Here is a 26,967-nt window from a genome sequence, read left to right as displayed (position 1 = left end):
AATTTATTTTTATAATCATTTTTTAGAAAAATATTATTAAAGAAAATAAATTTAAAATCGAAAAAATTATTTAATCAATAAAAAAATTAAAATTTATTTTTATAATAAGTTTTTAGAAAAGTATTATTAAAAAATGAATTTAAAATAGAAAAAATTAACTAATCAATAAAAAAATTAAAATTATTTTTCTAATCAGTTTTTTTAAAAATATTATAAAAAAATTAAATTATAAATTCTAAATTAAAAATTTTTATTGATTAAATAATTTTTTTAATAATTTGCTTCTATTTTAAATAATTTTTTTAATAAATTTTTTTCTAAAAACTTATTATAAAAATAAATTTTAATTTTTTTATTGATTAAATAATTTTTTTAATAATTTGTTTCGATTTTAAATTTATTTTTTATAAATATTTTTCTAAAAAGTGATTATAAAAATAAATTTTAATTTTTTCTATTGATTAAATTATTTCTTAATATTTTTTTTTCTATTTTAAATTTAATTTTAAAAAATATTTTTAAATGAGCCAATAAGGAGCTGACACGTGGGTCTCGGGTTAGCTTTTAACGGACTTAATGGACTGGGTATCGACGGATACCAACGGAAGTGGACATTGAGTATTTTTTCCACCAAAAAAAGATTGGGTATTAATTCACAAGTTTTTCAAAATATTGAGTACTTTTGCTGCTTCTCCTTTTTTATATAATATAAATTTGTAATAGATTTTAGTAATGTTTAAATAAAAAAGAAAAAGAAAAAGAAAAAAGAAGTAAAAAAAATATATAAATTTTATAATTTAATTTTTTTAATTAATTTTTTAATTAAATTGTACACATGGCATTGAGTGTCAAATCAGTTTTTTGTTAGCCACATCATCTAGAAAATAAAAGAGTCTCATAATTCAATAACATGCATAGTTCGGCGATAATTTTTAACAATATAAAAAAATTTGAGACACAATTTGTAAGTGATAATATAATTTGAGGAAAAAAATTCATTTATCATATACAATAGAATACGACGTGCCAAACATAGCTTTGATGACATATACAATACTATTTGGTGATGCTCAAGGTAGATTTAGGATCCTTCGTTTGCATATAATGTACCATAACGTTTATATCATTACATCATGTACATGAATTAAAAAAAATTATTGTAAATAAGAAAAATAATATACATATATATATATATTTTTGGCTTTTGAGGGTGGAGTGTTGGATTTGGGCTGGCGAGTGAGAGTGGACGCGCCTAATGAAAAAGAAAAAGAAAAAGAAAAAGAAAAAGAAAGGAGGAAGTGGAAGAGAGAGGAAGAGAGAGGGAGAGAGAGAAGAAAGAGAGACTTAAAAAGCGAAAGGCAGAGAAGAGAGAAGAGAAGAGAAGAGAGAGCCGAGGGCAGCCCTATTATTCTCTTCCATCTATTATCAATCTATCGCTATTTCTTTTTTTTGATCCTTAAGGAAGCAAGAGAGGGTTTTCTTTGGGTTTTTTTTCTTTTGATTCTATTTCGAACCAATAACAGACCCCACCCAACACCACCCCCTCCTATTCCCTCTCTCTCTCACTCACTACTTCGTCTTCTTCAAATGCCAGCTTCTTCTCCTTCTTTCCCTTCTTCTTCAGGTCTCTACTTTCTCTAACCTAATTCTCTCTCTCTCTCACATTCTCAATTTTAGTATTCTTACAATTTTGAACAATTGGAATAATGTTTTTGGTTTTGATATATGTATGTATGTGTGTGTGTTGTTTTTTTCTTTTTGGAATAGATGGGCGGGGCAAATGGAGGAAGCGGCGGAGAGAACCCCAAATCAACCGGAGGCTGAAGCAGGAAGACGAGGAGGACGACGAAGACGAAGCCGTTCCCGATGAGAACCTTGACCAACAGCAAGACCGTGAGGACGATTCCGAGGATGGAGTCCAACCTAACCCTCAATCTGGCTCCTCCGCACCCGATCCATCCTCCTCCTCCTCTCACGAGAGTGAGGTCTCTCCCGACGGTGCGGTTCGCTGTTCCGACTTCCCCCCAGTCATGAGGCGCATCTTGAATCGTCCTCACCCATCGGTCATGGCCATTGTCGCTTTGGAGCGAGCCAATGAGTTTGGGGAGAGCAAGGTTCAAGGTCAGGGAAGCTCTTTAATGTTTTTGGAGAATGTCTCGCACGGTCAGCTTCAGGCGTTGTCGGCTGTGCCTCCCGATTGCCCTGGTTTGGATCAGGATAGGTCCGATGGGGGGAATTCGGCTTATGTGGTCACTCCGCCTCCGATTATGGAAGGCCGCGGCGTTGTGAAGCGTTTTGGGAGTCGGTCTCATGTCGTTCCAATGCATTCGGGTTTGCTTCTCTTCCTTCCTCTTATTGTCTATCTATCTGATTAGATGAAAATTTGGAAAATGATATCTAGTTAACAACTTTCACTTATCACTCGGTGGAAACTCATTTGTATATACATGCTCATGCCCTTTTCATATTCACTAGGAAAGAGTTTTGTAGCGTTTCATTAGTTGTGTTCATCTTAGTGCGTCCAATGCATTACCGAATTGTAATATTTATGAGACTTTAAAGATTGAGCTTTATATGTAATTGGCTTTTATATTTGGTTGTGTATTCATTTTTAAGTCTAATGGATGCAATGAATGTGGTTTTTTTGGGGGGTTTTTGTGGCAGATTGGTTTTCACCTGCCACAGTGCATAGACTAGAGAGACAAGTGGTGCCACATTTTTTCTCAGGGAAAGCACCAGACCATACTCCTGAGAAATACATGGAATGTAGGAACTATGTTGTTGCCAAATACATGGAGAATCCAGAAAAACGGTTCACTGTATCTGATTTCGTGGGAGTGATAGCTGGTCTTGAAACTGAAGATTTAAGTCGAATAGTTCGGTTTCTTGATCACTGGGGAATAATTAATTATTGTGCTGCTGCATCAAGTCATGAGCCATGGAATAGCAATTCCTACTTAACGGAGGAGTCAAATGGTGAGATTCATGTGCCATCAGCTGCGTTAAAGTCCATTGATAGTTTAATCAAGTTTGACAAGCCCAAATGTAAGCTCAAGGCAGCAGATGTTTATTCATCGCTGTCAAGTCATGACAACAATGTCTCTGACCTGGACAACAGAATTCGTGAGCGTTTATCTGAAAATCATTGCAATAGTTGTTCTCGGCCTCTACCCACTGTATACTATCAGTCACACAAGGAGGTAATCTTTAATTTAGTCATTATGTTTCTCCTTTTCATGTGTTTAGCCATGGAGATTGCACCATCCCATTGGGAAGGGAAAAATAAAAATTTCTAGAAGTTATTTGAATTCGAACTACTAGTGGCAATAAAGTTTTAAAGCTGTTTTTCGAATTAAACTGATAAAAGCTTCTTTCTGGTAAGACATAGTATGCGTGTTGGCAACCCTCTTTTTGTTAAAATAGTAACATTTTATTGGGTACCATTGCATTTTGAATCTGATATGTTTGAATTGTATACCAATTGTCATGATATGCTGCTACCAGAACTTTTTTAGTAAACAAAATCATTGTGCTTAGAATAATAAATCTCCCCCTTATGGAGTGAAGTGATTAAAATAAAACCCAGAAGACTGCAATTTTACCTGTATTTTCAAATGGGTAATTTTTACAAATGCTTAATTTTGATAGTTTATAAGCCATTCATTAACATCCAACTTTCAAGCTGGTTTGTGATTGCCTTCGGAATCCTTGATGAATGTAGTGCATCACATGTTTGTCTTTAACAAGGTACTGAACCTTAAAATTGAATGGTGAAGGAGGATTCATTTATTTACTGGGATTGGCAATGAATTGAGCTTTCATTCAATACAGGCTGATTCGTATCTTATGTAACAGGTGGATATAATGCTATGCTCTGATTGTTTTCATGATGGGAGGTATGTGATTGGTCACTCAAGCTTAGATTTTACGAGGATGGATTCAACAAAAGATTATGGCGATCTAGATGGGGAAAGTTGGACAGATCAAGAAACGTTATTGTTACTTGAGGCAGTGGAAATGTACAATGAGAACTGGAATGAAATTGCAGAGCATGTTGGAACTAAGTCCAAAGCCCAATGCATTCTTCATTTCCTCCGCCTGCCCGTGGAAGATGGCCTTCTGGAAAATATTGAAGTTCCCGGGAATCCTATATCATCCAATATGTCAAATGGAGCTGTTCATGGACAAATAAGTGCAAATGCAAATGGGGATTCAGCAGGTCTTCTTATTTAGTTATGGTTCTTAACTAATCGACTAAAGGGAATGTGTTTTTGACATTGTATGTCTTTCATCTTCTTAGGATCATGCCAACAAGATGCTGATTTTGAAAGCAGATTCCCTTTTGCCAATTCTGGGAATCCGGTCATGTCCCTGGTAGGTGCTAATGTTCACTTCCACAGTTCTAGTGCAAGCAAAAAATTGGAAACAATAGTAGAATAGAAGACAAAATGACGATAAATATATAGGATTAATTGCCACTTGGCAATCCTCTATGTAGACTTGTAACTAATGGAAGGTTAAAAAAATAGGGTTAAACTGATTTAATAATAGATGATACTGCCGAATTTGGTGACAGCTGGATTTTTTGCTAGACTTTGCTTTTTCCTCCCATGCACTGTATAATGGCAGGAACGTTTTGTAGGTTGCTTTTCTTGCCTCTTCTGTTGGCCCAAGAGTTGCTGCAGCTTGTGCACATGCATCCTTGGCAGCATTGTCTGAGGACAGTAGTTTATCTGCTTCCGAGAACCAGTTACAGAAGGAAGGACCAGGACAGAGTAATAGGTAAGTGTCTTCTATTTTGTTGTTTTACAGCAAAAGTATTAACACCTTTGTTGCATTTTTCCTTAGCATTTTGGTTGTTGGATTCTTGAAGTAAAATAATTTGCAGTACTCTTTTTCTCTGCTTTTATTCTTGCATAACTCTGGTGAATTCTTAATACCATATAATGAAGAAGGGGTTTTTTTTTCTCTTCTAGTTATTAAGCATAACTAGTTGTCTTTAACTGCTTGTGAAAACGAACTGTAGAGGAACATCTCTAGTTTGGAATTAAGGAACGAGTGAAATTTTTCGCTCACATATCGTTGTTTCTGCATCATGCATGTTGGCAAACTTGATTCAGTACATAATTGAAGCTTCTTTTTCTGTATGAAGGATGAACTCAGAGATTATGCATGGTAGAGATAGTGGCCCTCAGGGGGAGATTGCAAATTCAGTTCACCATAAAGGTACATTACGAGATTTACATCCCCTCTTCAGACCTGTGCCCTTCTTTTCCCTCTCACCTCACTTCCATTACTTTATGGGTTATATAATATGAAAGAGAACTCGACAGCTGTTGCTTCAAGGGGTCAAAATGAGGCAGGGGCTACTCCGTTATCAGCAGAAAAGGTTAAAGCTGCTGCTAAAGCTGGCTTGGCTGCTGCAGCAACAAAGGCAAAACTGTTTGCAGATCATGAAGAACGGGAAATCCAGAGACTCTCTGCCAATATTATAAATCATCAGGTATTACAATCTGTGAAGAAGTTTATTCCCTTCCCTTTTTTATTTCTTAGTGTTTTTTCTTCTTCTCTAAATGAAGATTCTAATAAATGACATGCGTATGCGTACACATGAACTTTATTTTTTAACCATCTTTTATTTTGTAATTCACTTATTTCCCTTCATTTCATTTATTAATTTCTCTATGTTGTTTTCCTTTCCCCAAATGAAGATGGTAATAAAATATGTGCATATACAGAAATGTTCAGGTGGTAAATTTGTTTTTCTCCCTTTTCATTTATTAATTTGCTTATTTTGATTCCTTTCTCTTAATGAAGACATTAGCAATTGATATGCATGCATGAGTATAAAATACTGCTTGTCTGGGTCGATGTTTGATGTGCTGCCATTTGATATCGATAATTCACTGTAAATCAAAACACAGTAGATGTCAATGCTCCCATCAACTTTCTATTTATTATTATTATTTTTCTGGTTGTTTGCTACCTGCTGTAGTTTCTTCTCAGTAATGGTCTTACTAGTTTTGCATCTTAATTATAACCATGATACCTCACGTCACTGTGCTGGTTGTCTTATAATGCACCAATCATTTAAAGGGAATTATAACCGTATACCATATCTATGCTGTGAAATCTATTCCAGCTGAAGCGATTAGAGCTGAAGTTAAAGCAATTTGCCGAAGTGGAAACATTCCTAATGAAAGAATGCGAACAAGTGGAGAGGACAAGGCAGAGACTTTTGGCTGAGCGATCTCGTTTTATGGCAACACAGATGGGAGCTAGCGGGATCACTTCTTCTATGAGTCTACCAGCAGCACCTAGTCCTTCCATGGTTAACAACACAGGTAACAATAGGCAACAAATTATGTCAGCCCCACCTTCACAGCCGAGCATATCAGGATACAACAACAACAACCAACCACAACAGGTTCATCCCCACATGCCATTCAGGCCTCGGCAGCAAATGTTTGGCATGGGTCCAAGGCTGCCGCTTGCTGCCATACAGTCACCATCATCTGCTCCTCCAAATGTCATGTACAATGCCTCTGGGAATCCCCAACCTAGTATGAATCATCCGATGTTAAGGCCAGTATCTGGTACTAGCTCTGGTTTGGGTTGAAAGGAAAGTTCGTGTAAATTTGAGTAGTATTCCTAGTTGTTCCTTTTTGGCGGCTTGCATTCTGCGATGAAAACCGAAAGGAAAACAGACGGAAAGGATTATGGATGTGTCGTTCATGATTCATCTGCCTCACTTTTTAAAATTCTTGATCTAAACATGGGGCAGCAGTTTGTAGGGTGTGTTTTATTTGGCATACAATTAGCTAGGAAATTTAGCTTAGGGCCTGTCCAAAGGTGAACATTGTTGTAAAAATAAAGTCTGATCTCCCTCTCCCCTCTTCCCCTTTTATCGAGTTTTTGCTTTGTTTAGTAATCTCTTCTCTTCATTTAGGAGTATTTATTGAAATTAATTCTACCAGTGAAATTAATAGTTAAGTGAGGAATTAAAAAGGTTGAGTAAAATTAAATTAATTGAGAAAAATGATAATATTATTTATGAAAAACGACAACATTCACAAAAACGATAACATTTAAAAAAAATGACATTTTTGAGAAACGACGACGAGAAAATTAAGTATCAACTTTAACAATAATAATAAGAACTTCCTAACAACTACTATTCAAAAAATATTTATGTAAAATTTGACACATTTACTTGCTCTTTTAGGAAAATTCTCTAATACATGTGCAAAAAACAGATGAACCGACATCCCTTTCGTTATTTTATCTACAACAAACTTTTAGAAAATTATGAAAAATTTACGGTGCCAAAAACTTAGCTCAAATAGTCTATTGCATGCTTTCCCTTTTCTTTTATAGGCGTGTGTGTAGAATATGTTGTTTTGAATTTTGTTTTTGGCATTGTAAATTATTCAGAATTTCTCAAAAATTTACGGGATGCTCTAAATAACTACAACGAACAACATCATATAAAAAAAATTAGAAACATTATCCACGTGTCAAAAAATATAGAAAACATAAAAAATGAATGTAGGTCAATATGTTTTTAGAAGTTGTATTATAGTTGCACCCAGAGTTATATATATAATTATTACTATATAGAGATACATTTTCTTAATACGAGACTTATTTAGAACTTTTTTACAATTTAGAAGTTATTTTTATTTATAACTGGCCTAAATTGGGACCAAAATTTATTATAATAAAATAAAGGTTATTATTATATAGAGTATTCCTATATAGAGGTTCTACTGTATTATTGTTCTGTAGGGACTATCTCTAATGGATGGTGTGAATTTTGTGTCAAATTTGACTAAAAAAACAAGTCATTGCTATATTGGGTCCAGATTTTGCAATTGTGCTCTAATACATTTGGTGCAAATTAACTTAAAAGTCAACAAAGTCATTTAATTTTTATTGAAAGTATATAAAAGAATTATAAAATAAATAAAAATTTGGGAAAATACCAGTTTGACCCTTGTGATTTGCCCAAATAGTCGATCGGTGCCTGTGTTTTGTTAAATGACAAATCAGACCTTGTGTTATGTAAAATGGAACAAAATGATACCCTAGTGCCCATTTTGGTCAAATATTTTTTAAATATGACCAAAATGCCCTTGAGTTTTATTAATTAATGAATAAAAATAGATTTTCAAATACAAATAAATTTAATTTAATTTAAAATAAAATAAAAAATGTAAATATTTTTAATTTAATTAAAAAAAACTAATACCTATTTATCTAAAAATCTAAAACAAAAACAAAACAAAGTAAAAAACAAAAACTAAATCAAAGTTATAAAACCTAAATTACATGTTACCCTAAATTTCTCATCCTTTCCTCCTCCTCCTCCTTCTTCTTCATTGCAGCTGGTCGGACTAGTGCCAATCTGGAGTTCGACCGGACTGAAGAGGAGAACGATGCTGCAACTTCATCTGGTAGAGGAGATCGACACGCATCTGGTGGAGGAGCTTCGTGGTGGAGGAGCTTCGAGATCGGCACGCTTCTAGTGGAGGAGCTTCGAGATTGCCACGCATCTGGTGGAGAAGCTTCATTCATGGGTTAATCATCTTCTTCAGATCTACTTGGCTTCAGATTGACGGGAATTGCTTGGCTTCAGATCGGCGGGTCTAGAATGACTTTAGTTGACAATGGTGGTTGGGTGCGACAGGAATTGCTTGGGTTCCTCTGGTATGAGTGTTCAATTAAGTAGTTTTTTTGGTTCATTTTTTTTAAATTAGTGAGCAAAGTTCATTGGTTTTGAAGTTTATTTTTGGTGTTTTATGATTTGGATTTTGAAAAGAAAAGGAAGAAGAATTGGTGTTATTAAAACAAAGAACAAAGAACAAAGAACAAAGAACAGGATTAAGATATGAGTTTTGAACAGAAACAAAGAAGATGAATATCTTCACCTCGGCTTGCTCAAATAGATCCGAGTTTTGAATTTTTTTAATTATTTGGGTAAAATCAGATATGAGATATGAGATTTTGTGTCTTTTGTGTTGTGATTTGGTTGTGATGAAGAAGAGAGGAACACGTAATTTAAAAAATCCACGAAGTACTGGTCCAGTGGAAGGAAGGCCCCAGCCTTGAAATGCTCATCGCTCTAGGCGGCGTACTCCTCGTCGAGCGGCGCGCAGCTCCGCTCGCCCTCAAGGGGAGGTCGGGCATCCAGAGCGCCCCTCCCTATCTCAATATTATGGGAAAGCATAATTTTGTTAACTTTCCCCTGGGTGGTGACCTTCTAGGCGATCCTCTCGGCCTCAAAAAAGGCGTCGAGCCCCACCTCGACCTCCTTCTCCACGGTGGGACCACAGTTGGGGATCGGGGAGTCTGTGGCCACCTCTTTCCCTTTGCTGGCCTGCTGGGAAGACGAGTTGCCAGCACCCTTCTTTGATGCGCTCTTCTTGGGTGCCATCTGGTCGCCTAACGAACAAAGAAGAAAGTTTAGAAAAGGCGACCGAAGCATAAGAAAGAATATAGCGCGAAGGGTTTCCTTTACACGGGCTGAGGTAATCCCAGCCCACGGCGAGTGAGACCATGCGGTTCTATGAACACGCGCCTGTGCTCCCAATGGGTCCCCGATTGCTCGGGATCCGTGTGTCAGGAGGGTCAGGATAATTTTTTCCTTGGAAGGAAAGTTTCGAAAGGCAAAACCGCCTGTGAAGCGTGTCCCCTAAGCTACCCGGTTTTTGCACCCTAGAAGCTTGTTGTTCCAAACAGGCATGAAAAATTTTACCCAGAAAAACACCCCAGAACTTTGTCCTATGAGTCATGTTCCTAAGCATCTTCTTTCCTACGGTCGATACCCCTAGGATAAAAGCCTACGCACCAAATACTAGCAAAGAAAAACAAAGGACAGGCAACCTAATGCATGCGACTAAGAAGAAAGTTTACCTAAGCAAGAGAGAGAAAACATTTAAAGCATGCAACGAACGGAGGACTTACAAGAAATTTTTTGCTGTATGAAGGGTGAAAAGAGCGTCTGGGTTGAAGCCCTGTTGGAATCGCTGGTACCGGAGTCACGGAAGAGCCATCGTGCCTGAACCTTTGGAACGTTGAGAATAGTGACTGGAAGAAGGAAAGGGTTTTGAGACTGAGAAGAAAGAAGAAGAGGAGAAAATTTTCAAATAAAAGGGTGGCTCATGTGAAAGGTGGCCAGCCTTATATATACGTAAAAGGCTAGAGGATGAGGGTCGTTCGATTGTCTTGATGTAGGATACGAGGATCACTACTCGAAAGACGAAACGACGGCCGAAGATAGGCTAGGCAATTTAATGTAGTTCTCCAAAGACGGACCGTCACCAACCACGATTGTAATGCCCCAAATTTCCTAATAAGGTTTAGGACCTTGATTAGGAGGCCGGGAGGGCCATAATTGATTTATTATAGTGTTTAATGATTATATGCATGTTTACATGAATTATATTATTATATGATGGTGGATGCATGCAAATGGGAGAATTTATTATCGTGGGGGTATTTTGGTAATTTGGCCACTGTGAGCGTAGTTGTATATTTTGGGTGCATGGTTGTGATTAATTAATATAGCCACATTATAAGGTGGATTGGTTCGAGCTAGTCAACATGAGACGATCATGAGATGTAAGTGTTCGGTCTAGTCATAACGGGTTTAAGTTCGGGGCTCGGGGTGAGTCTCGGGGTGAAATTAATGATTAGAGCATTACCGGGAATTAAATGGTAATGTGATATGATTTATTGGTATTTGGGAATATTGCGAATAGCGGGGATTGGGAAGCGTTAATTATGATTAACGGGATAAGTGAAAAGTTCCAATTCTACCCTTGAAATGGTTTTAGAAGCTTTACGTGACTTAAGGGCAATTTGGTCATTTGGAGTTTGGATATATATGACTTAGGAGGGCTGTAGAAAGAACAGAGCCAAACACAGGGATTTTCTTCTTCAACCCGTACATCATCCCTCACCATCTCTTCTTTGGTGTTCTTGAGGCCATCTTGGGGTTTTGAGCTAGGAAATCAAAGGTGGCAGTTAGGGGACTTGTTCAGCCATTAAAGGGGATTCAAAACTGTGTTTGAGGTGAGTTTTAGTCATTGAATTCAGGTGGTACTCTGTTTTCTTCCTTAGTTTTTTCAGTTTTGATTTCTTGTTGGAAGTTTGGATTTAAAGGGGTTTTAATTGATGTTTAACTTGGGTTTTGATGTGGGTGAGTTATGGGTGATGTTTGGAGGTTTAAATGAGTGTTTGGAAGAGGTTTTGAGTTGATTTGAAGGGCTGGTTTGAGAGGTAAAACGCAGGGGAGTTTGTTGGTGCGTTGCTGGTTTTTGGCTGATCAGGGTAATGTGCCACGGCCTGAGTGTGCTTCTGGGTAAATTTAGGCTTCTGTCTGAGGGTGAGCCACGGCCCATCAAGGCAGATTTGGCCAAAAATAGGTTTTTGGCCTGGGGATGCTTGCCATAGGCCTCGGGGTTGAACCTAGTGCCCGGTTAAGTGGGGATTGATGTCCCGGAGGCTAGATATTGATTTGGGAACTTATGTTGATCATTTTTATTGATGATACCTTATATTTGGTTATGACTAGGTGACCGTTAAAGGACCAAAGGACTGATCGTTCTCAAAGGTCGTTTCTTTTATTAATTCTCGCTCGAACCCAAGGTAAGAAAACTGCACCCCATAGGTGACATGCATGGCTATGATTGATGCATGTTGGATGTTTAAATGTAAACATTGATAGCATAATGAATGCCTGGCAATCTTGTCCATTTGCATATGATTATTACTGAGGCATGCTGGGTGATTAAATGTGATGCATGTGATGCACGAGAAACATGTGATTAGGGCATGCCATGAATGATGAATATGAGATTGGTCAGAGCTTGAGTCTCTGGGTTTGTGCATGATCATGATTATGCTAGCAACTGTTTAGTAAGCATGCTGAATGCCCTATTCTTGGATAACTGGCATATGATACATATTGATAGCATTGCTTACTTGTGCATGGTGCTGACTAATTAGTCAGACTTGGCAAAGGTGCTAGTATCAACTGTGAAGCTGTGACTCATTAGTCAGGTTCGGCAGTGGTACTGGGCACTGTTCACGTTGCACTGACTCGTCAGTCAGAATTGGCAAAGGTGTTAGTATCAGTTGTGAAGCTGTGACTTATTAGTCAGGTTCGGCAGTGATACTGGACACTGGTCACATAGCGCTGACTTATTAGTCAGAACGGCCTTAGCGTGGATCACGCAAGCCAACAGAGATTAGATCTAATCGACCATCAGCATTGAATGACTCCAGGAGCATTAATGCCAGACCGACCCCGAGGGTCGATGAATGAAATAAGTGCTTGGAGGCTAGTGGCTTACCTAGTTGATGAGGACACCAAGACTCAAAATCCAAGTCAAGTTCCAGTTGATCCAAGTCAAGAGGGGAGGAATGATGAGGACACCAGTTTAGGAGCTTGATCAATATTTAGCTTCTTGTAATGAGTCTTTTTATTTTTAATCACGTTTTTTAGTCTTTGTTTATTTTGTGATAAGTCAAACATTTGACTTGTGTGAGTCCAATAGTTCTCTTGTCTTTAATTTCGGTTTTCATGAGGAAGACAAAAGGCTTGTCTTTAATTTTGGTTTTCATTAGGAAGACAAAGGGGCTGCCCTTAATTTTTCAGTTTCATTAGGAAGACCAAGGGTCTTGTTTTCATGTAATTTTCGTCCTTATAAGGACTGCCAAAACAATGTGAAAGGGCAGATTATGTTGAATGAAATTGTGAGTTTATTTCTTCTTGAGTTCTTGAAGAAACTTTTGAACTTATCAAGGAGATTCCTTGTGGCGTTCATCCTGACTTATCAAACGGATTCCATCCCCGTTTGTGGCGTCTTCCTCATACCAAGGTTCGTGCTTGGCTAAGCATTGGGTCGCGGTTCCATTCCAATCTCGTGTGTTCTTGGTGGCTGTTCCATATTTGGTGTCGGGTTTCGTCACACTTGTTGGCGTGGTTCGTATCTAAAATCTTGAATTAGGGTTCTTAATTGTGAAAACTGAATTTTCATTGAGTCCTCTTGTTTTGTTGTTAAATCCGAATGTGCTTTTGGGTTTCTCTTGTTCTTATTGTGCAATCCGAATTGGCATTGAGTTTTCTCTTATTCTCATTGTGAAATCTGAAATTGGGATTGAGGTTCTCTTATTCTTATTGTGAAATCTGAAATTGGGATTGAGATTCTCTTATTCTTATTGTGAAATCTGAAATTGGGATTGAGTTTCTCTTGTTCTTATTGTAAAATCTGAAATTGGGTTTGAGATTTCTCTTGTTCTTACGGTGAAATCTGAGTTGGGCTTGAGTTTCTCTTATTCTTATTGTTAAATCCGAATTTTGCCTTGGGTTTCTCATGTTCTTGTTATGAAATCCGAAATTGGTATTGATAATTCCCTTGTTTCAATTGTGTCCCTGGTTTCAATTGGTTTCTTTATTTGTTGTGGAATCTGAGACTGTTATAGTGCCACAAATTAGTTTGGTTTTGATCTTATTGGTTGAATCACAGATTAGATTTTGGGAATAATCGTTTTCTGTTATTGGGATTGTTCTTGAATCTGTTATAGTACCACAGTTGCTTGGTTTTCGGATTGGTTCTTTGGTGTTCTTAAATTTTTTTGTTCTATTCTTGTTTCCCATAGTCTAGAGGCCCTTTTGCCAAAACCCCACACAAGTGTTACAAAAATCACCATTTTTCGCCACTTTTTCATCGGTTTTTCGTTTGATTTGTTTGGTAGAATTGGCTGCTTGAACCTCCATATCACCGTTTCATTAGTTTTCAAAGAGCTTAAAGAAGAAAATAGAGTGGAAAAAGGCAGAGGTGTGAGCTTATTTGAGGGTAAAAGCCATCAACGTTGAGTGAAACACGAGTGGACTTGAGTGACAATTTTTGAGTGAAAACACGTGAGGGAGTGTGGTGAGGTTTTTTTCTCCATATTATTCTAATCTTATTTTGCAGATTTCCATCATGGCACAAAATCCAGAGAAAAATGCAAGCAATGATATTCCGCCACCTGAGGTTCCGAATCTACAAATGCAAGCATTAATTGGGGAGATGCGAAGGATGATGAGGGCGGAGTGTGAGCAGATACATGAGAGGTTGGATAGGGTAGAAGAGGGAACACAATGGAGGGCACGGAGGAATAGGGTGCAACAACGGGATGTTGAGGGTGAAAGAGAGTTTGATGGGGGCGATTTAGAGGAAGAATATGATAGGATGTCAGAGGGTAACCATAGGAGGTATGGCCAAGATAGAGAAGCTAGGAACTGGGAAGACAATAATTTGGGAAATATCAAGATGAGAATCCCTGCCTTTCAAGGCAAGAGTGATCCTGAGGCATACCTTGAGTGGGAGAAGAAAATGGAGTTGGTTTTCGATTGTCACAACTACTCTGACATGAAGAAGGTAAAACTAGCTGTCATTGAATTTACTGATTATGCTATTGTTTGGTGGGATCAGTTGTGCATCAATAGGAGGCGAAATGGAGATCGTGCCATTGACACTTGGGAGGCTATGAAGAGGGTGATGAGGCGACGGTTTGTACCACCTCATTATTATCGAGATCTCTACCTTAAGTTGCAGGGTCTTCGTCAGGGCTACAGAAGTGTTGATGAGTATTACAAGGAGATGGAGATGGCTATGATTAGAGCCAATGTTGAAGAGGATCGGGAGGCAACCATGGCAAGGTTTTTGAATGGGTTGAACCGAGAGATTGCTGACCCAATCGAACTACACCATTATGTGGAATTGGAGGATTTGGTTCATATGGCAATCAAAGTTGAGAGGCAGCTCAAGAAGGGTAGTTCAAGTTCGAGGCCAAGACCGAGCCCACACAATCCAAGTACAACACCTTGGAGGTCGAACTATCCAAAGAAAGAAGACCAACCCACTTCATCATCTACACCAAAACCAGCCACAACAGCCACGACCCCTCAAGGTAAAAACGCCCCTACTTCATCCCATTCTAGTGAGATAAAGTGTTTCAAATGTCAGGGGCGAGGACACATAGCTAGCCAATGCCCAAACAAGCGAGTTATGGTAATTCGGGATAATGGGGAGGTAGATTCCGAAGAAGAAGATGATCTTGATGACATGCCACCATTGGAGGACGCTTCTATGGGTAGTGAGGAGTTTGGGGCAGAATCTGGTGAGCTGCTTGCACTAGTCACACGACGAGCCTTAAATTTGCAAGCAAAAGAAGAGGAAGAAGAGGTGCAGCGGGAGAACATCTTTCACACTCGTTGTCATGTGAAAGACAAGGTATGCAGTGTTATTATTGATGGTGGTAGTTGCACTAACGTTGCTAGTTCTTCCATGGTTGAGAAGCTGGGGCTCCCAACGCTTAAACATCCTTGTCCATACAAGATGCAGTGGTTGAATGATAGTGGTGAAGTGAGGGTTACAAAACAGGTGCTGGTATCATTTCGAATTGGCAAGTATGAGGATGAGGTATTGTGCGATGTGGTTCCCATGCAAGCTGGACACCTCCTTCTAGGAAGGCCTTGGCTATTTGATCGGTGAGTCCAGCATGATGGCTTCACCAACAAGTACTCATTCACGTTCCATCAACGAACAATCACTCTAGCTCCATTGACGCCAAAGCAAGTATATGAAGACCAAGTGAGGTTGCAAAAATTGAGTGATAAAAAAAAATTGAGTGAGCAAAAGAAGGAGAGTGAAAAGATGAATGAGAGTGAGAAAAAAGAGAGACAAAGAGAGAAAAGGGTCGAATCAAGTGAGAGAGAAAAGAAAGAGAAGAGTTCGATCAATGAGGGAAAATTCGAGAGAAAACAAAGTAATTTTTATGCAAAAAAAAGTGAGGTTAAGGAGGCTCTTTTAAACACTAACCAACTTGATGCTAACAAGGGTCGTCACAAGCAGGTTTTTGATCCCGGTGATTGGGTATGGTTACACATGAGGAAAGAGCAATTCCCAGCACAAAGACGTTCCAAATTGCTACCTCGAGGAGATGGGCCGTTTCAAGTGCTAGAAAGGATCAATGAAAATGCCTACAGACTCGATTTACCAGGTGAGTATACTGTTAGTGCTACTTTTAATGTTTCTGATTTGAGTCCTTTTGATGCAGGTGACGATTTGAGGTCAAATATTTCTCAAGAGGGGGGGAATGATGAGGACACCAAGACTCAAAATCCAAGTCAAGTTCCAGTTGATCCAAGTCAAGAGGGGAGGAATGATGAGGACACCAGTTTAGGAGCTTGATCAATATTTAGCTTCTTGTAATGAGTCTTTTTATTTTTAATCACGTTTTTTAGTCTTTGTTTATTTTGTGATAAGTCAAACATTTGACTTGTGTGAGTCCAATAGTCCTCTTGTCTTTAATTTCGGTTTTCATGAGGAAGACAAAAGGCTTGTCTTTAATTTTGGTTTTCATTAGGAAGACAAAGGGGCTGCCCTTAATTTTTCAGTTTCATTAGGAAGACCAAGGGTCTTGTTTTCATGTAATTTTCGTCCTTATAAGGACTGCCAAAACAATGTGAAAGGGCAGATTATGTTGAATGAAATTGTGAGTTTATTTCTTCTTGAGTTCTTGAAGAAACTTTTGAACTTATCAAGGAGATTCCTTGTGGCGTTCATCCTGACTTATCAAACGGATTCCATCCCCGTTTGTGGCGTCTTCCTCATACCAAGGTTCGTGCTTGGCTAAGCATTGGGTCGCGGTTCCATTCCAATCTCGTGTGTTCTTGGTGGCTGTTCCATATTTGGTGTCGGGTTTCGTCACACTTGTTGGCGTGGTTCGTATCACTAGTAGCCACTCTCCCTCTTGAATCATGTGATGTTCACTCATTGGTTTGAAAGTTTTACGCTCAGTGTGATTATAATGATGATCATTTGATAATGTTTATGTAAAGTGTTATGTTTTCTTGCTGGGCTTCGGCTCACGGGTGCTGTGTGGTGCAGGTAAAGGCAAGAGGAAGCTAGGCCATCCTTGAGTTGAAGAGCTTAGGTGATGATGTGTACATATGCAGCTGCTCGACCGCCACGACCGATGTTTAAAGTGGAACTATGGTTGAACCTTGTTTTGCCGCTTAGAATGGCCTGTTGTAAATATTTTCTGTAATAAGCTCTGAAATTTATATTTTCGGGATCCCAATGTATATACTAAACGTTCTAGTGAAACGTTACATCTTAACCAAAGTTTTTAATCCCTAAACCGCTAATCATGCTTAGTTCACGGTTTTTGGCCAAATAACTCGGTTAGCGAGTTTAGCACTGTTTACAAGGCACACCATAACGGTCCCTGGAGTTTGGGGCGTTACAACGATGCTCCACGTATTCGATACCAGCGTAATGGGCGGGATATGAAGAGTCCGCAAAGAAGCCTAAAAGCCCCCACTGTGGCCCCAGGTGACGTCACGTGCCACGAGCAGGGGCTTGGGGGGCAAATGTACGCCCTAAATATCCACGGGTTATTAGCGAGCTGGAAAAGGGCTTAATTCTATCAGCCACATGGAAGCCATCTACCCGGGGCTGTTGTTACGGGTCTCTACCTCTCTAGCTCGAGATAGCCAAAGGTTTAGTGAGTACTAAGGCATCGGGTCAGCAGTGTGGACACCACGGGCTGAGACTACATCAAGCTCGGGGAACGAGCTTGAGCTGACACCTCCGACTCTTTATATAAGTCAGCCACGCAATGTAAACGTGCATATATCAGACATCACGTGTCTACTCCATTCCTGAATTCTCGAACATGCAGCATAAACATGCGTGTTCAGACACCCCACGACTGGTTTGGGCCATGCGGCCCATTATCCCCCTTACCTATTGATTAGACCACACTTCATTGTTAGGTTTTAGGAATTAATCATGAATGTCGCAGAAGTGACATGATGGGTAAGAAGGTCACGGGATGACTTCCTTTGCCAACACCCAGGTGTCCTCTCCCTATAAATATGGAGACCCTGGGAGTTGCAAAGGGTTGGTTCCGAATTTGTAAAGGAATACCTTGTAAGGAATATCAGAGATACATCAATAATATTGGCTGGTGGACTAGCAGGATTTTAACCTTTGAACCACCTAAAAAAAATATTCGAGTTATAATCTTCCTTCGAGATCATTCATCTATTACGGTTCATCATTTAACACTAATCCCACTCCTTATTTATATAATTATCTGTTGCCGAAGAACCGCGTCAACAAGGTGTTTCCACTTCGATTTATATGTATAAACCGAAGTCGAAAGCCTACTTTTTACTTCGGTTTATACTTACCGAAGTTGGATGTCTATTTTTTTTAAAAAGAAATCCACCAATTTTTTTATAAAATGGAAATTAAATTTGAATTATATATTTTTTGTAAATTTCTATTTTTAATTACTTTCAATTTTATTTATTTATTTTCATTTAATTTAAAACAGAAATAAAGCTCACAAAATTTATACACTTAGAATTAAAATTCTTATAAAATTAAATATTTATACATTCATATAATAGTTAAGCAAAATAACATAATCATTCATATATACATTTACATAATTGTAATTAAGTAAAATGGCCTAAACATTCATATATATACATTCACATAAAACTAAATGTATGTGTAAACAAAATAGGCTTACTAATAAATGTAAGTCATCAATCGACTTCAATATTCTTGTTGGATTGGCAAGATGTCATCTCAACCCTTAGCGACGATTTAGCTACTAGTAACTTTGTCTTTTAGTTCATTCTGCGAAATAAACCAATGATCGATTAAATTAGTAACTTATAACAACACTTACAATTCTTTTCCTACTTTACTTTAAAACACTTACAATTCTTTCTTCAATTTTTCTGTCCAAATCTGCGACAATAGTCTTCTACGTTTCTCGCGCTCTTATCCAAATTTCATATCCCTCTACATCTTCCACTCCTAATTCTTTTTTCTAGGACATCCAACATAATAGAAGTTTAATTATTAAAGTTTCGTAAGTTTAACAAAATTTTGGCAGCATAACAACTGCATTTTAACATATCCAAAATTTTTAAAACCTGTAAATAACACACAGTATATCCCGACATGGTGTGCAGATTTAAAAAAGGAAAATAATTAATAAAATCTAAAAACAATTGGCAGAGCTTATTCCTATGTTTTTATAGCATATCCCAATTTTATAATTACCTATAAATTCAATACAAACAAACACAAAAATCAACACACACATAATTACATCCTTATATCACCGCCAATACACAAATTTCCTAGAACCTACTTCACTATATTCAATATGCATGATTTAACTCTAATTTTATAAATAAATGTTGCAATAGTAATAAATAAAATTTAAATATTACTCACCTCCAATATTACTCTTGAAGTCACATGAAATCAACACCAAATTGGCTACTAAATCAACACCCCTACTAAAAGCTTAAACAAAAATAAATAAAAATTAGTTGCATAATTAATTAAACTAGTTACATACTCATTAAACAATATATCAAGCTACCTAGTTATAGAAAATAAAAACAAATGCCACTAATAATCCAAACATTCCAGGTTCTAACATTGGCAACAACATTACCTATTGAAGCTATGTTTAAAGAATTAAATAGCAAGTCACAATAATTTTTAAATTTTACTAATATATATATATATGTATAATTAATAACATTATATAAAATAAAAATATATATAATACAGGTTTACTAAAAAAATAAGTATTAAATTCAGAATAATATAAAACAAAATAAAAAAAATTAATACAAACAACGTTTTAAGGTACAAACCTTCTTTGATGCTCAAAATCACCTCTAAATCAATATTAACAACTCCAAAACCTATATATAATCAACACATTATACCTATAAAAAATATGAAAATAATATAGAAAATAAAAAAAGTATCATACAAACAAAGATGTAGTGATTCATACCTTTTTTGAAGCTCAATAACACATTTTAATGTAAGAGACCCAAAGTCTTTCTTTTCTCCCTCAAATATAAAAATGGAACTAATTCTATGCCCTATTTCTATTTTTAAGTAAGAAAATGGTTTCAAATTGTGAAGAAACATAAAAAAAAAAAAAGTATATTTAGTGAAACCCTCGTGGGAGTACGACAGCAATGGAGATTTTCTGGGTTTGGCGTTTGGGATTTTTACTTCCGAGAGATGAATGAAGCGGAGGCTAGATATTAAAGATATTTGTTGACTAGCTTTATTGCTGACAAGTAATTAAAATAAAGCTCAAAGAAATAATGAAAGAGACACATGTATTTGCATGGTTCAAGTTATTAATTAACCCTAGTCCACGAGTCACTTGTATTAGGATGAGGGAAGCTTGGGGGTTTCAAGCTTCCATGGAGTTTCAGGCAGCGTTTTGGCAATGCTCTGAATACAAAATGTCTGGGATCCTTTATAATATGTGTCCTAGCCCTATCTATAGATGACTGAGGGCAAATAATTCTCTAATGAGGAGTAATTACAATTATTCTCCCTTAATAAAGCATTAAATGAACAATAAGGAATACATTCCATCAGTTAATACGTTAGTGGCCCAGATGTATCACAATGGGCCCAATTACGAGGTTTCAGCCCACTACGTTTTAGGGTAGCACGTATTCCCATGTCAGGCGGCATCGTGAGACACCCTGTTTGTCGTTTGTACGGACTCGACACCACAATTTGTGCAACAATTTAATGTTAGGCATCTGCTTGTGGTCCAAGGTCGTCGTGCTTAACACCTGACACTCTACTCCAGGTCTGGAGAATGGATCTTGCAGGCTTGGATGACTTGAATGGAGTAGAGGATCTGGAAAACACATTCTGCATGTAGTCCTCGGGAAGTAACCTTCTTCGAAGACATACTTCTCCGGAGGTGGTGAACGGTCAATAAAAGGCAAGGCTTTCCTTCCAGGGAGCTCTAGGCAAGCTCTAAGGGCTTAATCAGCTTCCACAAACACTTAATTACTCTTAATGTATGCCACATGTCACTTTGTAAAAACACGAACAACACATATTAAAACCCCTTTATTTCGATTCTTTTATCTAAGAATTGAAGTAAAAGGGTTTTAATACCCTTTAGGGCTGCGTTTGCTTTGCTCCACTTTTCACTTCAGTTTTTTCTAAAAAGTGAAGTAGAATGTCCCAACATAGTGTGCAAACCAAACACGACCCTGTACCGCCATTCCCAAAAGCGGAGTAATAAAAGCCCATTGAAAGACTTTTACTTCAACTTTTTTATATATGCTATGTGTAAAAAAGAAAGTAAAAGTCTATATTTATAGTAGTGATAAAAAAATGTTGTTATTTGGCATCTTAAGGTACCCAACGTCATATGAGATAACACCCTATAGTTGGTTAGAGATACCCCATAATATTTATTAAATTAAAATGTGTGAGACCCGATATTGAATTACACCAACAACGATAGGTCACATCCTTATAGTGTTGGGCACCATTAGTTCCCTTTACCAATTCTCTAAAAAAAATATACAAGTATTTTATAAGTTCATGAAATTTATTATATATTATGTGATAAATGTATAGTAATTTTTTGATTAATTCTTAATTTATTTAAAACTAATATGTACTATTAAAATTTTATTTTATTTTTAAGTAGGACAATGAACCATAATTGAAAGTGAAGTGATGCAATTTTTTTTTTTAAATTACTGTAAAGAACATTAAGGTTTACAATACTGATATCGGGCAACTACAGAGAGAGCCTTTGTTTTGTTTTTTTTTTTAATATATTACAACATGCTTAGATTAGATTATTCCCTACAAATATTTTTCCCCATTAATATTTGAATTAATGAAAATTACAACAGTTGTCATTTTGTTGAGTAAGGGAGCTAGGGAGAGAGAAGGAAAATATTGAATAGAAGAAATCTAGCTACTTTGGCAGAGGAATATCGGCCAAATCCTCTCTATAGGGAACACCAGGCATTGTTGTATTGGGGTCGAAGCTTTGGCCATTTTCCATTTGAGTTTGGGCAATGGAGTCATGCTTTGCTGGTTGGATATAGGTTTCGACCACATCTTTTCTGAAAGTGAGATAGATGACGGCGATGATATAAATGGCCATTAATGGAAACACCAAGATTCCAATGAACACATTTGCCACTTTTGGTAAACTACTGTGAATTAGCCAACCCACGAAGGCTGTGGTTAGGTAATATATGTTTATTCCTATTATTCCAAATCCTAGAATCCATGACACCACGATTATCTGCCAATGTTTTCAAGTACACACACTCAGATAAGATATACACAAATATGTCCAATAAATCAAACTTGGGTATATCGATCATAGAAACAACAATAATAATAATATATATAAAAGTAACTTACGTAAATTGAGTTCTTGTAGGGTCCCATTTTGGTGGCACTGCTACTGAATTTAAGAAGTGGGATTAGAGCGAAAGGAAGTTCAAAGGAAAGAATCATCTGCAAAAATACAATATATATATAGGAATTCATTTTTTTTATTTATTAAAAAATTTAAAAAGAAGAAAAAGAAAAAGGGTGATTTAATTAATTATTGAACAAACCGAAGCAATGATAATGAGTCGGCCAGCTCCAGATGAGCCACCAATGATGGAGACAATGAGACTTGGTGTAATGGCAATGCACCTAGTCAATAAGTTCCTCACCCATTTCTTCATCTTCAGGTCCAAGAAACCCTGTATAGTTTCATAATTATAATTTGTTCATAAATGTTCTGATAATTAAAGCAAAATTTAGAAATAATCTAATAAACTCATTACAAAAAAAAAAGCACTATTATTATTAAAAAAATTTCATAATTAATTAGAATCTATAAGTGTACCTGCATGATGAATTGTCCTGCATAAGTGCCTGTAATGGCCGAGCTTTGGCCTGAGGCTAGTAGTGCAATGGCATATACAATTTTGCTTGTTTTTCCCAACACATTCTGCATACATTATATATATATATATATTAGATTAAAATTATATATAGTACGTAGTATAATTATATTATATTAATGGAATCTATTATAATAAAAATTACAGTATTAATCAGGTACGTACCTGGAGAAGGAAAGAGGCTGAGTTGAGAGTAAGATCACTACATCGGTCAGAATTTTCATCAGAAAGGTTAGAAGCTGTGCAAACAGTACCCGAAACAGATATCACAGCCACATTGATCAAGAACGCTACGAACAACGCAAATCCACTCTCTATCAAGAAATATCGACATGCATCCTGTAATTATATTATCATTATTATAACATTTTTATTTTATTTATATAATTATTTATATAATTAATGGTAATAATATTTTATACGTACATTAACGCCATGAACAGAAGTGGGTACTTTCCTAGAGAGCACAAGAGCCGAGTGCAGAAAAAGATTGTGCCTGCACGTACGTTATTATATTAATTAATACCAATTTTTCTATATGTTTATATATATATATATAAAATTATTTATACGTACGGCATGATAAGAGCACCCAAAAGGGCAATGGCGTCGCCGGTGGCTCCTTGGCCACTGAGCTTAGGAATGAACATTCCTTTGAGTACGCCCGAGGCTGGAGGTTTGACGTAACTCATTTCCCCAAAGAAACAAGCTGCCATTACGAACACCAGCACTGATATCAGCAGTTCCAGCTTTCGAACCTGTACGTATATTAATTCCACATTTTCATTTCAATAACCCAATTTATTACAACTTTTTTATTTTATAAAAAAAATATTATAGACACTTTATATACTTTTCTCAAAATTTATGCCAAAATTAAAAAAAAAAACCTTTAAAATTTATGGAATAAATCTGGTAGCTAACAAAACTTTATTAGTACTAAAACGATGGCTTAAATAATTTTTTGTACAAAAACATGGAGAAATAAATCTCATAATTTAAGAATTATTTTAATAAAAAGCCTACAAAAAATATATATGTTTTTATAAAAAAATCATATTTTTGCAAAGATTTATAAAAAAAAAACCATAAAATATGAAATTTTCTTAATAATATTATATTTAATAGAAAATTTGTGACGAAAATCAGTAAGTAATTTAAAAAGCTGCACATAAATCACTAATTAGTTTTTTTCGGTAAAAATCAATAAGTAATCTAAAATGTTTCATTTAAACCACTAAGTAGTTTTTTTTTTCAACAAAAGTCAGTAAGTAGTCTAAAATGTTACATTTAAATTACTAAATGACTTAAAAATTTTTTTATTACAAAAGTCATATTTTACACCAATTTTATATTAATTTTAATCTCTTAATAAAATTCTAAAAAAATACATTTCTAACTTGGAAAACTTATTTGAAATTTGTTTTAAAAACAAAATATATCATAACTGCATAGTTTAAGTATGATATTTTAATTTATTTTAAATTATTAGGAAATGTTTTTTTTTTGGGGGTGTTAATTTCTCTGATTTTGTTATGTTGTATTAATTAATTATTATACCCCATATCGTTGCAGACCAAGGAGAAGGAGAGTGCTTGAACCGGTCAAAAGAACTCCAACCCAAACTGGTATGTTGAACAGTATATTCAGCGCAAAGGCTGTTCCTATCACTGCAAATACACAAAAATAATATAGAATTAAATTTCAATAAATGTATATATATATACACATTTTAATACAAAACAAATATTAGTATATGTAATCATATTAATTTGTTTAATTTATTCTATCTTTGATTATTATTTTATGACTTCTTAAGGATGCACATTATTGATTAACAACCTTCATAAAATGCCAAAAAAATGAATCATATATAAATAAATAAAATAGAAAAAAAAAACTATTTTGCTCCTCTATATTCTGACTAATTAAATATCATATTTGACTTCTTGTTTTTTTTTTTAAAAAAAATTGAAAATACCACTAATAACTTTTTGTTTTACAGAATCATCAAAATATAAAGTCTTCATCTAATTTTGATCAGTTTTTTTTAATAAGACCTTTTTTTTTATTACAACCAATAAATGCAATTTTAATTAATTTATTATGTTTTGAAACTAAAATTAATTTCATGATATTTATTTTTTATTATTATTGTGTAAATATAGTCTTAATAAAAAATAAAAAAGTTTGACCAAAATTTATGCAAAGGGTTAAGTTTTACAAATTTAATAGAGGTTCATTATTAGAATTTTAGAAACTATAGAGTCAAATTTGGTATATAGTTAGAGAGATAGGGATGATGAGTTAGAAAATGATAAAATAAAAATAAAATAGATATATTAATTAAATAATTACCTTCTGGGATGTCTGCAGCTATAACGGCAAGCTCAGCCAGCAACCACAAACAGTACTTGACAAATAATGGGTACTCAGCTTTACATAACTCTGAAAGATGCTTCCCTATATAAATATATATATAATTATTAACATTTTAAACAATATTAATTAAATATATTTATATATATATTTTTTAATTTTATATAAAACTACCAATTAATAATGATCATCATCACCTAATTTGCACTATTATCTCTACAAAACTCATTGTTCTCTGGGGATCTCTTGAAATTATTATTACCTGTAGTCACACCTAGGTTAGCCGCCAGGGACTGGATTATGAGAGCAAAGATTAATCCAATAAGGATTATCCATAATAACTGAAACATTAATTGAAAACACAAACATTAATGATAATTACAACTGTGCTGGTGCAGTTTTGTGTGTCCTTGACTTTGTCTCCATTTATTTATACATCAATATATATAAGCGTTTTGAGTACCTCATATCCATGATTAGCACCAGCTTGAAGATCAGTTTCCACTGTGATATCATTCCAGAAAAAACCAGAATTATATATTCTTGTCAATATCAAAACACAAGAGAGAGAGTGAGAGAGAGAGAGATCTAGAGAGGGAGTTACATACAGTTGCCAGGATCAAGATAGGCCAAAGAGACGAGAAAACCAGGGCCAACGTGAGCTAGAAACTTTTTCCAGCCAGGTTTCTGAACAATATTATTATATTTCTCATTAGTCCATATATATATATATAATTATGTTTTAAAACAAAAATAAAAGCCGGGATGTTAGAGAGAGACCTGATCATCAGTAGAAATGGTGGGCGGCGTTTTGTCGACGTTGAGGGCGGCGATACGGTTGCTGCCACCACTACTACTCCCTCGCTGTAGCTGTTCCTGCATGTTTCCCTTTTCTTCTTCTTCTTCTTCTTCTTCTCCTTCTCTCTCTCTCAACTTGTTTTCACTACTGCTGCTACTACTTTTATTCCTAAGAATATCAGATTCGATCTATAACTTAATTTGTATAACTGATATAAGTACATACATATATATACACACACACACACATATTAATTACATATTAAAAAGTGTATTAGTACAATTCATGGAATAATATTATGTATGAACGGACCCACTTGATGACAACTCAGCAGCTCTTCTTCTCTAATTACCTCTTTCCTCCATACACGGCGCGTTTTTAATAATAAATTTTATTTTTATTCTTAAAAAAAAACCATTATTTTGTTCCAATGTTGTTGATTTATGTTTTATTGGAAAGATGTCTAAAGTGGGTTCTTAATTAATTTAATTAATGTTTGGAAAGATTGAAGTCATTTCTCTTTGGAAGGCACGTACGAAGTATCACTATATATATAGTCTAGTGGTAGTGTGACCAATTGTTTAGGATACTAAATTTAAATATTAATCATCAAATGCTGATCCAATAATCAAATATATAATATATATTTTAGTTCATAATAATTTTCAAAAATATCAACGATCGTCCTCCTGTGTACTTGGGGAACTTCGTTAAGCATACATTATACTATATATTTTAATAGGGTATATATATATATATATATATATATTTATACTATCATGTTCCATGCCATTTTCCTAATACTAGTTAAGAAGACTATATGAACTATCCCAAAAACCCATGTTTTCAATCTCGCATAATTATCTCATTCATAAATTTGTATATATGTGTCAACATATTAATATTAATTGTTGGTAGCTTACTGGATAATAAA

The 26,967-nt window shown here is 35.7% G+C and overlaps 1 protein-coding gene and 1 pseudogene across 2 annotated transcripts; one reads left to right on the top strand and one right to left on the bottom strand.

Annotated features, from left to right (window-relative positions):
- Nucleotides 1-1,307: 1,307 nt before the first annotated feature.
- On the top strand, nucleotides 1,308-6,931 carry LOC133805336 (SWI/SNF complex subunit SWI3C). 2 transcript variants are annotated; one of them, XM_062243492.1, is made up of 9 exons: nucleotides 1,308-1,624; nucleotides 1,768-2,331; nucleotides 2,665-3,200; nucleotides 3,856-4,219; nucleotides 4,301-4,374; nucleotides 4,643-4,782; nucleotides 5,153-5,226; nucleotides 5,322-5,503; nucleotides 6,143-6,931. In XM_062243492.1, exons 1-9 carry the CDS (start codon nucleotides 1,588-1,590, stop codon nucleotides 6,617-6,619), a joined length of 2,448 nt encoding a protein of 815 aa, XP_062099476.1. In that variant the 5' UTR covers nucleotides 1,308-1,587; the 3' UTR covers nucleotides 6,620-6,931. The 2 variants fall into 2 exon arrangements, with proteins under 2 accessions (XP_062099476.1, XP_062099477.1); XM_062243493.1 differs by having other exon boundaries at nucleotides 1,309-1,624; nucleotides 5,334-5,503.
- A 14,930-nt stretch (nucleotides 6,932-21,861) lies between these two features.
- Nucleotides 21,862-26,116, bottom strand: LOC133804560 (metal transporter Nramp6.2-like; annotated as a pseudogene).
- Between the last annotated feature and the right edge of the window lie 851 nt (nucleotides 26,117-26,967).

The sequence above is a fragment of the Humulus lupulus genome, chromosome X, assembly GCF_963169125.1.
Source record: "Humulus lupulus chromosome X, drHumLupu1.1, whole genome shotgun sequence".
NCBI lineage: Eukaryota > Viridiplantae > Streptophyta > Magnoliopsida > Rosales > Cannabaceae > Humulus > Humulus lupulus.
The sequence above is the reverse complement of the archived record's forward strand: the minus strand, read 5'-3'. Positions and strand labels throughout refer to the sequence as shown.

Excerpts from the sequence above, each read along its gene's own strand:
- LOC133805336 (XM_062243492.1), top strand. The coding sequence starts at position 1,588 with ATGCCAGCTTCTTCTCCTTCTTTCCCTTCTTCTTCAG. Across the intron at positions 3,201-3,855 it reads ACTATCAGTCACACAAGGAG|GTGGATATAATGCTATGCTC; the intron begins GTAATCTTTAAT and ends CTTATGTAACAG. Across the intron at positions 5,504-6,142 it reads CCAATATTATAAATCATCAG|CTGAAGCGATTAGAGCTGAA; the intron begins GTATTACAATCT and ends AATCTATTCCAG.